This window comes from Pristis pectinata, chromosome 27 (assembly GCF_009764475.1).
Source record: "Pristis pectinata isolate sPriPec2 chromosome 27, sPriPec2.1.pri, whole genome shotgun sequence".
Lineage (NCBI taxonomy): Eukaryota > Metazoa > Chordata > Chondrichthyes > Rhinopristiformes > Pristidae > Pristis > Pristis pectinata.
The window spans coordinates 18,438,165-18,451,644 of record NC_067431.1 but is presented as its reverse complement, the minus strand read 5'-3'; the positions used below and the strand labels follow the sequence as shown (position 1 = coordinate 18,451,644).

General features: G+C 40.8%; 1 protein-coding gene across 3 annotated transcripts in view; it reads left to right on the top strand.

Annotated features, from left to right (window-relative positions):
* The window catches only part of ten1 (TEN1 subunit of CST complex), a 78,128-nt gene extending 65,820 nt beyond the window's left edge, over positions 1–12,308 (top strand). For all 3 annotated transcript variants that reach the window (XM_052039943.1, XM_052039946.1, XM_052039947.1), the window contains exon 4: positions 11,999–12,308. In XM_052039943.1, coding sequence (XP_051895903.1) covers positions 11,999–12,165 — 167 coding nt within the window. In that variant the 3' untranslated portion in view covers positions 12,166–12,308. The remainder of the gene's footprint in view (positions 1–11,998) is intronic.
* The last annotated feature ends 1,172 nt before the right edge of the window (positions 12,309–13,480 follow it).

Below are 13,480 nucleotides of genomic sequence, written 5' to 3'. Positions count from 1 at the left end.
ACGATTAAGGCCTGCAAAGTGGGTCTGAGATTGCCACTTGGGAACTGGGTCAGGACTAACACTAGTGTCGAGGTTTGAAGATTTGGGAATAGCAACAAGGAAAGAGACAATAGAATTCCATGGCACTGGCTGTTTAGAAACTAGGTCAAGTTCTTGCCTTTCAGCTCAAGTATGTTAGAGCACAGCTATTAATATTCTAGTCAGCTGCGTCTGTTTGAAGCGAGTTGCCTGATTTGTGAATAATGCTGCTTTCATTCGACAGGACTCAATGATGTAATTACAGTGAGTCACTGGAATAATTCTGATCCTTGCTGATATTTAAAAGAATTCTATTGCTCGGAATCCAGTATAATTATTGAATGATTCCAAATGATTTTATGTAGAAATATTCACTACGTTCAGCCTCTTGTTGTAGAACCTTCTCACCCAGAAGGAGGTTAACAACCACCAGCATTTATATTAAAATGTAATTTTATTCTAAAGTGCATTACAGAAGTAATTATCAATAAGATTTGAAATCAAGCCGATATTTGTAGAGTGGAGGGAAGATTTAAGAAGGAAGAGGAGAGAAAGAATTGTTGGGGATGGGAATTACACAGTTTAACCCAAACCACTGAAGGCATGAGAGTTAATGACAGAGCTATTAAAATAGTGAATGCACAAGAAGCCAGAACCAGAGGTTCCAGGGCAGGGTGAGTTACATAATAAGGATGGTTGAGGCCATGGAGGAATTTGAAAACACAGCTTTTAAAATCAACGCACTGCTGGACAAGGAATTATTGGGAAGCACAGAAAGTAGGTCTTTAAATGACTGCTTTCAGTGGTGTATGTTGAGCAAAGCATGGTAATTTCTTTAAATGATTCTTAGATCCCGAACATGAAACTGATTTGGGGTATGGAATCTCCCTCTGACATACAAGCAAACAATCATTGTGCTTCCCTTTTTGGAGAATTATCAGGGTACAGAGAAGGAGCACTGCTTCTGACTGGTGATGCTTGAGGTCTTCTTCCCTCACTCTCCTCCTGTACTCCCTCCCACTATGCTCCCATCCTTCACACCTGCTTCTTCTCCCTCCCCCTCTCTCTCCACACTTCTTCCCCTCACTCCTCCCCACTCCCCCCCCCCCCCGCCCTCCAATCTCCCGTGTCCTCATGATTTTAAAAAGCCTTAAAAGAGCTAGATGTAGAGAGGCAGAGAGATTCAGAGAGCCAGTTTTGGAATTAACAAATTGGCAAACATTGTGTGTTCACCTACTTGTCAAGGAAGGCAGCAGAGTCCACGTTGTTTCCAGCCACTGGCCTGAGTTTAGCTCCTTGATTGAAAACCAGGGCACTGTGATTTGCTGCATGCTCTCTCACCACTAATTTGGGACATCACTCCTTTTCTGCTCACTCTCTGTCTCTCTCCCCTCTTCTCCTTCCATCTGCCCCCTGATTCACTCCTGCTACTCATTCCACATCATTCCCTACCACCCCTCCCTCTCCCCCATCCTCTTCCCCTCCATTCCCTTATCTCTCATCTCAAAGCAATGCCCCCTTTTATCCTCCATAGAGTTATAGAGCTATATAGTTGGGAAACAGGCCCTTCAGCCCAACTCATCCACGCTGACCAAGTTGCCTAAATGATCTAGTCCCATTTGCCTGCATTTGGCCCATATCGCTCTAAACCTTTACTATCCATGTAACTGTCCAAATGCCTTTTAAATGTTGTAATTGTACCTGCCTCAACCACTTCGTCTGCCAGTACATTCCACATACCCACCACCCTCCATGTGAAAAAGTTGCTCCTCGGGTCCCTTTTAAATTTTTCCCCTCTCACTTTAAACCTATGCTCTTCAGTTTTGGACTCCCCTGCTCTGGGGAAAAGACCTTACCTAATTCACCTTATCTATACCCCTCATGATTTTACAAACTTCCATAAGGTCACCTCTCAGTATCCTACACGCCAAAAAAAAGTCCCATCCTATCCACCCTCTCCTTATAACCCACACCCTCCAGTCCTGATAACATCCTCATAAATGTTTTTTGCACTCTCTCCAGTTTAATGACATCCTTCCTGTAGGAGGGCGACCAGAATTGTACACAGTACTCCCAATGTGGCCTTACCAACATCTTGTTCAGCTGTAACATGATGTCACAACTCAATATTCTGACCGATGAAGGCAAGCATGCCAAATGCCTTCTTCACCAACCTGTCTACCTGTGTTGCCACTTTCAAGGAACTATGTAACTGTAGCCCCAGGTCTTCCTGTTCTACAACACTAGCCAGGGCCCTACTATTTACTGTGCACAAAGACTGGTGTGTCTTTCCAAAATACAACACCTTGCATTTATCTGAATTTAACTCCATCTGCCATTCCTTGGCCCACTGGCCCAGTTGATTAAGATCCCATTGTAATCTTAGATAACCATCTTCACTGTCCACTATACCACTAACTTTAATTTCATCCCCAAACTTACTAACCATGCCACCTATAGTCTTATCCAAAACATTACGTCTCTCTCTGTCACCATCCCTCTCTCTATTCCTTTCCCCTCCTTCTACCCTTGCCCCTCCCTTTGCTCCCAATTCCTTCCTCTCCCCAACATTCATCCTCTCTCTATCCCCATCACACACATGCTATTGCCTTCCCTGCCTCCTCTCTCTACACCCATTCCCCCTCTTCATTATCACTCACATTCAGCACCTACCTGTCAAAGACAAAGTGTTTATCTTATGCAAATGTCAAAAATATTAGCATTCCATTAGTCTTTTACAATGCAATAGAAACCCCATTAACTCATGGATATTTATATAGCTGCTTGATTAATAGTAATTAATTTTTTTTAAATCACTTGTCATCCCTGGTTACATACTGTATAAGATGTTGATAATATTACATTACATTATGTTGCAGTGATATAATGTTAATGAATACAACTGTTAAAATGTATTTTTTGCAGATTTCAGTTAATGAACTGGTTGGTTCTATATTTTGTTTAATCACAAATATAACTGTGTTATAGTTATACTTTTAAAGCAGCTCTTCAAATCATAGCTGAATTTCTTAAGGGTTTGAAAACTTTTGTATCTAAGTTGGGCTCAAGAAGTGTTGTTAGGTATGTTCCTGACTTCTAATGAGTGTACACTTCCTGACAAATTTTGAAGGCTTTTAGCCCATCTGTCACCCAAAGTACAGGTGGATAAATCCCTTAGCTGAGAGGCAGGTGAGGTCAAAGAAATCACATCCTTCCTCAGGCCAGTTGTTGGCAGATTCAGGATTTAGGTCAACAGAGCCTAGATTAAAGTGGATTCTTAAAGTCAAGCTGTGCCTGTCTGTAGGAGACTGATAACAGAAGGTGCGACATAGCCCCCCAGTCAGAATGGATCATAGATCACTCTTCCCACTGAACAGACAGATCTAGAGTACCTAAGATCTACCTGTGTTTCCACTATATTTCTCATCAATTCCCACTCTGCATTTTTATCTGTTGCTTAGCTTGCCTCTCAGTAGTTTTCTAGCTTGTATCAGCAGTAGTGCTTGGTGGCACAGTGGTGCAGCTAGTAGACCTGCTGCCTCTGCTCCAGTGGCCTGGGTTCAATCCTGATCTCTGGTGCTCGTTGTGTGGAGTTTACACATTCTCCCTGTGACCATGTGGGTTTCCTCTGGTTGCTCTGGTTTCTTCCCACATCACAAAGACATACTGGTAGGTTAATTGGCCAATGAAAATTGCTCCTAGTGTGTACACAGTGGTAGATCTGGGGGGAGTTGATGGGAATGTGAAGAAAATAAAATGGAGTAGTGTAGGATTAATGTAAATGGATGTTGAATGGTCGGAGTGGATTTGGTTGGCTGAAGGACCTGTTTCCATGCTGAGTGAGTCTGTGATGCAATGACTCTACATGTACTAAAATAACCAGGTAAACTACAGACAGACTGGATTCAGAAGACTGGATTAAAATTAACTAACTGGCTTTGCTGCTTTGACATCTTGTGGCAGTTTGTTAAATTTTCTGATGGATAAGAAATGAGCTAAAGGGGGTGGATCGATAGGTTTAGGGCATGTGCTGAGTTCACTGCTTCGGGAATCAAGCTCAGGATCTCTTTTTTTAAATTTACATGAATTATTTGGATTGAAAACCTCAATGCAATTGATCAGATTTGTAGAAACCAAAATAGATGAGGTTGCTGACTTTGGAAACCACAAATGTGTTCTACAGAATCACTAAGTGGACAAATCGATAGCGGATGGTATTTAATACAGACCATAGCAAAGCACTTCACCTAGGAAGATAAACTGAGAGTCAGCCAAGGATGAAGATGAAAAAGGCCCAGGGGTTTTAATGGATTTAGTGGATATGGCCACTCTTCCCATCTTCATCCAATCTTTCCTCAACGATAGATTGAATTAATATCTATTGGAAGGAACAGACTCAGTGGTCTGAATGGTCTTTCCCACTTTTGATATATCTTGTGCTCTTTAATGCTGGAGAATGGAGCTAAAATAACCTTTTTTGTCAATAACTTGACTTTGTTTGAAAATTTAAGATAGTTCAGTTATTAAAGTGCAAATGAGCTGACAGGTATGTGAACCAAATGTTATGCAGAGCAATTAAAGTCAGGTTTTGTCACAAATTAAATGGCAAGCTATTAATTAGAAAGAAATGCAATGATAACCTTCTAGTTCAAAATAAATTGCATCAAAAAACATATGCTCTCTGTTATCATTCATGTTTTGTGAAGTTACTGATGATGGGAATCAGAAATCCTCCACTTGTAATAATGTCCTCTTCTTTAACAGAATTCAAGTACCAGAAGTGCATTGTGATGTATGAGCATCACCAGCTTCTAATCTTGGAATTTAAGGATAACTTGTCAGGTACAGAGTTAGGCACAATTTACGCAAAATACTTCTTAATGTAATTTTGGCCAAGATTAAACTAAAATAATAATTTAGTCAAGCTTCAGCGCAAGACACAATCTCAGCAGAGGAGCTGAAGCCAACATTAGGAAGAGAAACCAGAAGCTCATTAAGTGGCCAATTGCAGGTTAAAATCCCCTCATTAAAGAGGCTTTGCAACATTTTGGTTTCCGGTGCTTTAACTAATGCCTTCTCCGTATGGTAACCAGCTGCTTATAGCAATGTATAAAGCAATGATAATGATTTCAAGCACTGCTTAAAGGGATTCTCAACACTTCACATTCAACTGATGATGGTGCTTTGAAGAGGCTCTCTAAAGCACATCAGGAGTTCTTCTGGGACTTTATCAAGAATTGGCCAGCCTTCCAGAAACTATTAGTCTGGAAATTCTCTGAGAGCTTCACTTAATAAGAAAGTGTCATGGCACTCCATTTTGTTTGCACACATTCTAGGAGTCACAAGGAGAATGGGAATGCTTGGCCTTGGGCAACTTACCAGGACATGGAAGAAAGTGAGAGGAAATCATTAGGCTAGATAGAAAAGCACTACCAACTATTGCTGTTGGGAGGCACAAAGGGTGGGGAGGATTCCTACCCCATAGCCATCACTCTCCTCCAGGATCTCTGATGCCACATAAAGGAGCTTTGCCTTTGCTTTTTGAGCCATTCTGCAATGTTCCATATTGGGCAGTCAACTCCTTTAGTGGAAGTGGATTTTGCAGAGCCCAGAAATACCATTCCACAAAAATTATGTCCAATCAGCACTTACTTAACTACTGAACCTCCAGGTATCTAGTTTAGCACCTCCATAATCGATATTAGTGATTAGGTCCAAAATTTTGTGTGAAATCCAGCTTTCAAAATGGCAAGTAATATCATTATTATCTTGTTAAAGAGTCTTCAAACCTAAAGCATTAACTCTGTTTCTCTCTTCACAGATGCTGCCTGACCTGGGAATTTTCATCAGTTTCTATTTTTACTTTAGCATTCCAGATTCTGCAGTTTTTTGATTGTGATTATCATCATTGTTGCCACCATTATTAGTCAAACAACTATTTGTGTGAATTTAATTCATTGTCAAAGTAAGCTCCATTTCTTATTTGTGTAAGATCCTCTCATTCTGTAATTGTATAGTATCAACAATTATTCAGCATAATGGTTGTTCACTATTCAATTGCTCATTTATTTTATTCTGATTTATTCTTGGAGTTTGGATATTATTTATTGTTCATTATTATTTGCCCAAACAACATTAAGAATTAACCACAGCTAGAATCACATAGTCAGACGGTATAAGAGTGGCAGACTTCCTTTCCATAAGAATGTTAGAAAACTAATTAGATTTTTATAACAATAAGCCTATGATGAAAAAGATCATTATTTATTTTGAGTCACCTCATACTTTGTACAATTTTATTGAATTTCACAATGTGCCTTAGTAGGATTATATATTTGTAGCTCTGGATTCCTGATCCAGTACAATAACCACTAGGCTACCTTACTTGTCCCATACTGATGGAAGTCAGAATCACTTCATGATTTTGTAATCCCCACATTCATGAATTTTAAGACAAATTTGTTTCTTCACTTTGCTATTTTTATTTTATGTTATAATCACAAACATTTTCATGGATTCACATTCACCAAAGGACCTTGAGCCTGAAAGGGTTAATTTGAGGTGACGTTGTAAGACTATCCTTGCATCCCCTTCACTTTAGACTTTTAAAAGAGTGAGCTAATTTAGGATTTGATAGGGTAGACTTGGGGGAGGGGGAATCACAATCAAGGGGGCATGATTCCAGAAATTAGTATGAGGTCATTCAAAGATGGAGGCAGGCAACAGTTGAGGAAATCTGGCACTGATCCTGTCATAAAGCTGTTGAGCTGGTAGCCAATTGAAAATCTAAATTCATAAGTAAGTTTATTCAGTGTTATGGAACCAAGGTGAGTAGACAGAGTTAAGATTTAGCTTAACTCTGCAGCTTCTTTGGTGTGGCTGATTCCAAAGGAAAGTAACAAAGGTAGAACTACCAACAAAACATCCCTTGTCAAAGGCAATCAGCTCCTAACTAACAGCTATAGCTGGTAGAACAAAGAATCACAGGCCATAACACATGGTACATTCACACTCATGTTACTTCCCCTTAAAAAGTAAACACATCTGAAAATCAAAAAAAAGCTGCAGATGTGGAAATCTGAAGTAAAATCAGAAAATGCTGAATAACTTACCAGATCAGGCAGACTATGGAAAGACAAATAGTCTCAGGTTGAGAATCCTTCATAAGAACTCGTCTTCTGCTTAAGCAGTCCCTCAGGATCAAGGATGATTCGCTTCCAATCTGGTTTTATGGGTTCTGAGGTAACTGGAATGGCCCACATGGGACTTATCACTCTCCATGATGGTGCTTGGAATAGGATTTCTGTTTCAGGAGTCTGGTGTTAAGCATGCAAACGATGAGGTCTGCTCAACAGAGCCAACTGAGTAACTAGGGTCTTGGTGCTGGGGATGTTGGCCTGGAAGAGGACATTGCTTCATTTATCCTTGCAGTGAATCTGGCTGATTTTGCAGAAGCAGGATCTTTCTAGTGCTTTGAGCTGCTCAATGTATGTAGTTTCGGTCTCAGGAGCAGGAATCACTACTGTCAGTAGACCATGGGGTTTGTTCCAGGTCTGAGTTGTTCATCGTCAAACATTCTTTTCCTCGACTTTTCCAAAGTCTGTGCTGGTACATTGAAGGCAATGGTGAATTTCATCATTATTATCTGCCTTCACTGAGAGATGGCTCCTGAGATATGAGGTTTCTAGGATCCCACCATGAGCCTTTATTGTTGAAGGGCATTGCTGTACAGTGAAGTCAGGTGGATAGAGAACCTTTTCTTGCAGATGTTGCACATAAAACCCATCCTCTCATATGCTTCAGTGAAAGTGTTGATGATAGCAAGGAGCTTGGCCTCAAAGCACACGTAAACACTAGCAGTATCTGCATGCTGCAGCTCAACTCAGAGGTTCGGATGACCTTGGTTCTATAGTGTATTCATCATTGGTTGAATAGTTTTCCATTAGCTCCAAAGGTTTGCTCTACTCTTCTAGGATGCTTGTTCGAGCTGGCTGCAGCAGCGTGGCGAGAAAGAATGAAGAAAATGTCATAGCACTGGCCCATCTTATTTGACACCAGTCTTCACTGAGGTTGGCTTGGTTGTAGATCCATTGGTTAGGATCATCAACTATCTACATTCATAAAATCATTAGTTAACTAATATATATGAAATTATACAATCAATTAATTATTAATATAGACATTTATACACAGATATAATTCTTCTTATTTATTCACTCACAGGATGTGGAGATCACAAGCGATGCCAGCAGTTATTGCCATTCCTAATTGCTCTTGAACTAAGAAGACAGCTACGAGTCAATTACATTTAACTGCACATTAATTTACTCAATCTCATATTCTTTCAATGACACTCTCTTTATTTATGTTTGTTTTTAGCAGTTCTAAAGTATCTACTCCCAGATACTGATAATTGCAGTAGTTCACTTCTCCAGATAGGCTTCATACATCACTAACTTACTCTCCATGTATCCGCATTATCACAAAGTCGTCCGTGTATTAGTGGGACTATTGGTAAATATAGTGGATTCCTCCAGAGCCCTTTCCCATGGTGTCTGGTGAATGCTGTTCTCTGTGAGAGGGATTGCATTTGATGTCTTGTGCTGGCAAGTAGTGAAATATCAATAGCTGGTGTGCAGCCAGAGCCAGAGTCAAGGTCAGGGACACCAGGAGTCCAGAGTAGGGTTGGGTGTGTAGCCAGAGCTGGAGTCTGGAGTTCTCATATGTTTCAGTTTACTTTGACAAGTTGAAACTTAAATTAGTCAACCCCATCATGGATATGTCATTGCAGACTTAATATCATTGCCATTGCCCTTATGGTACTGTATTGTGGAGGGTCATGGCTGTCACGTGCCAGCACTGCCCCCTACCTGGTTGGAAGATGCACCACTGCCAATCAAGGTTTGGTTCCGCCCCACCATCAGCACACACCTGAGCATTGGCCTTTGTAATCAATTAGTCCGTGCTGGTAACGGGCCATTGGCCTTTGAAAATTACCTGGGCTGGACCCCCCAGCCCTCCAGCAGTATAAAGAGTGCTACATGTGCTCGGCTCTCTCTCTTTTGTCTCCAAGGGATCACATTGCTTTGCTCCAAGCAGAGCACTGTGAAATGACGCTGGAGAAATCATTGGTGAGGTGTGCACTGTTAAAGGGTTGGGAGCATTTTAGTTAGTGTCCCTAGTAACATAGAGCCATGCCTGCACTGAGTCAAGAGGTGGCGGGTATCGTATTGTTTTTCCTTGACTGTATGTACCTAGTCTGTTGTGTGTGTGTATATCTTACCCCGTTGTGATTTTCCCACACTCGCTATAAACAGTGCGCGCGTGTGTGTGTTATTCCCTTTACTCTTTTCCCGTGTTCGTCTTTTGTAAATAAATCATTCCTCTCCAGAGTCCTTGCCCTCTGAGACTTCGAATCTGTTTCACAACAGGTACCCACAACTTTTTTGTTATCAGCTGAAAGACCATACTCCTATCCCTTGCAAATAGCAAGGACTTGTTGTACTACAATTATTACCATTATTGTCTTCATAATTATGCATATCTGTAAATATATTTTATTATATATTTTCCATATCTTAATTGTTGCTATTAACACAGGCTAATAACGCTTATAATGTAGTTATATTAATTATATTTGGTACATTACTGGAGATTATGAAGGCAATCACAATTACTGCTTTGGCTGTTCCTTAATGGTCTCCATCTTTGTGCCTCTACCTTCACATTGCCTTACATTTAGACTTACACTCTAATTTTCTGTACGCATCAGACTCTTCCTCTTCCCTGTCGTCTGTTCTAAAGTCTTAGAATCATCTCTGCCTTTCCCTTTCTGGATTGTCTCCAATACTCATAGTTCTACCATGATTACTTTCAGTTCCCCTCTTGTTGCATTCTGGCTGTATTGTCTTGAGCTGACACCAGTGAGTCTTTGCCTCCTGTCACAACTCTTAAGGCATCTTTGGAGTTTTTGAACTCCTTCCATGCCACAAAGCAGTCCTCTCTTAACTCATCCTACGTGATCTGTACTTAAGTCGGGGTACTCAGAAATTCAATAATGACTTGGCTGAGAAAAAGATCATGCTGCCATTACATTTCTGTGGCTTGTTCCCAGCTTGCATATAGGAACTATGCCCTTTGTGAAACTGCCTCTTTTCTTTAAGCTCTCTCTCTAGACTGCACACACCCTCAAAAGTATCAACATATCAAATAGTTTCACCTAAATTCTGTCATTTGCCAGTCTGCACACTAAATGATCTGGAAATTACACCCCTTTGCCAGTGTTTTTAGCTTGACCACCACACGTTCCCCAACCTTTCCTCTGCTCCCAGGTGCACATGCCAAATTTACAACTCTTGTAAATCTCTGAAAGTGCTTGATTAAAATATCCCTTCAGGGATTTTACAATATCCTCATAAGAGAGCTAGTACATTGATCATTGCACTAGTATACTCCAACATCACGTGTGCCTCCAGCCCTAACTACTGGCAGCCCAGTTTTATGCCCAGTTGCAATGTTCTGTGTCCACGCCTGGGACCCCAGCGATATCATTCACTCTCTGGAGCACTTGCATTTATTCCATTTCCAGGACAGTTAGCTCAGTTTGTTTTATTTGAGCTCACCAATATATTTGCCACATCCACTGCCTGCTAGCACTTCAAGAGATTCCCATTCTCTTTACACTTGGTTGTCGCCCTCCTCCTAATGTGGTGCCCATAGACTCTTTGCTGTTTCTGCTTAGGCAAATGGCAGAGGTAGAGCTATCAAAAATATATTCTTTTTTGAAGACAATCAACTCCCAATTGAAAGCAGGGGCTGATATAACAATATATCAAAAGTTACACCACATGGTACACTCAGTAGCTGAATGGACCTCCTCACAACTATGTTCATATAATGCTTTCCTCTCTACAAATATAACAGTGCTGCATTGAATTTGTTACTCCATGCTTGTTCTTACATTTAAAAGTCTGATGGGTTTAGGTTGCAATGTTAGGCCTTCCTCAATTAAGGATTGAGGGTTAAGATGGTAAATTATGAGAAAGTGAAAAGTTGTGGTCTACCTTTAAGAAATCATATGTTTGGTAACTTCCAGGGATTAGTGAAAGTTGTGCCATTTGCTCTTAGAAAGGTCAATGCCAATGCTAGATTTCTCTTCCAGTTTTGAGGTTTGTAGCGATCTTGATCAGGAGATGGCTGCCTGTATAAACAACTTGGGTAGGTTTAAGAAGTTTCAAAATTCACTTGATGTTTCCAAGAGGCTAAATGAATCATTACTGATGCCTCTAAATACCATTTGATCTGAGAGTCATATGTCTAAGTTGAAGCATGGATCATCAAAGTGACGAGGTCTTTATTTATTTCCTAAAACTCAGCAACAGGGATTGTACCTTGCTGTAAAGATAATGATGAGTTAAAGATGCACACCTGCATTACTGTGCAAAACAGCTACCTAATTCAGAAGAAGAAATTCACCATGGGTTGTTCAGAATTTATTGGCTGACTTATGCCACTGTGTCAATTGCTTCACATAAACACCACCACACTCTTAGCCTCTTATTGTTATTAAAAATTGGCTGCACATGTTATATCTAGGAACTAACAATATAAGTAGTCCTTAAGTGATGCGAGCGCTGTTAATACAATGCCAATTTATCTCTCCAGCCCAGAAAGGAGTCAGTTTAAACTGTTGAATCTTATTCCTTAAGGTAGTAAATTCTCGAAGATTTCAAAAATGTCAGAGGGACAAAATGGATTGTGCCAAAAAATGTATGCTGGGATTGTAACGTGCAATTAATCTGAACCCATTTCACTAGGTGAAGACATGTATAAAATTCATTTCAGCATTAAGGCAAAGCAAACCATATTCTATTCCCTTAACAGATACCTATGGGATCCAATTTCATTAGTGGTTGGCAGCATTTGAAGCTAGTTCAAGCTGACTTAAGTTGTGTCTGAACTTCCTCATTGTCTGTAACAGGTAATGGAAACCATTCCACGGGTTTTGGAAGGGTGGAACAAGTGATGGCAGAAGATGGAATAAAGCAGACACCCCAAAGATCTGGATATCTTGCTGGAGCGAAGAAGGTGCCTCCACTCACGGAGGCCCAAGAAGCCCATCTTCTCCATAGTCAGGCAGCGAAATGAAGTGGTTGTGCTTGAAATTAGTATCAGGAATGGGCTACAAGGATATAAAATGCAGTGCAACAAGAAGCTTAGTGATCTCGCACACCTTGAGAAAGTCAAATCCTACCTCCCAACAACTTCACACATAGCCTCACACTGCTCCATGTATTACAACATTGACACTAATCAAACAATTGTGTCTATCAATCAGAACTCTTACCTAACAGTCAAACATCTCATCAAACCCTCAGATACCTTCCAAATCACCAACCCTTACATCCACTTCTCACATATTGTGAGCCATTCAATCCACAATTGAATCTGGTTAGCACTGCCTAAACTTTGTGCATGTCTTCACCTAGTCATATAGGTTCAGACAAAAGACTCATCACCCAGACACATTGCTAGACACCAATTAACACATTTCTCCCTCCATTAGCTGAAAAAGGCATTGTGTGGCTGACACCAGCAACAGCATGGAAAGTGTTGAGTTTCACAGTGTCTTCACATCCAGTTTATCCCTCATCCATAATTTCCTCTGATTTACAAGCTGTAGATGTTTCAGGCTTTGTAATTCTTTCAGAAGATCAAAAATCCACTTGGCCAATTGGCAAGGGTACATCAATGAAGAATGAACACCATCACTTGATCTGACTCTCACTGGCACCAGTTCGTACACTGGAACTTCTTTGTTTAGAGAGTGGTTCAAAGGTAGGATCTGCAAATATGGAGATGCCACTCATGAGAAGCCTGGAGTTAGAGCAGGAGGAAAGGATGGGGCAAATATCAGTTCCCCAGAGGGTGAATTGTTCACTGGCTCATTTAGGCTGATATTGTACAATGAGGAGCTTGACCATTGTGAACATTTAGATTCTGTGACATGGAAGGAGGTCATTTCGGCCCATCGTGTCCATGCCAGCTCATAAGGCTATCCTATTCCCTCACTAATTTTCCTTCTAAGTAAGATAAGATTTCTTTATTAGTCACATGTACATCGAAACACACAGTGAAATACATCTTTGCATTGAGTGTTCTGGGGGCAGCCCGCAAGTGTTGCCATGCTTCCGGTGCCAACATAGCATGCCCACAACTTCCTAGCCCGTACGTCTTTGGAATGTGGGAGGAAACCCACGCAGGCACAGGGAGAATGTACAAACTCCTTACAGACAGCGGTTGGAATTGAACCCGGGTCGCTGGTGCTGTAATAGCGTTTCACTAACCGCTACACTACCATATTCTCTGCACATTCCTATCATCTCCCCCAGATTCTACCATTCAACAACACAAGGGAAGAAATTTACATCAGCAATTAATCTACTAACCCACAAATCTTTGT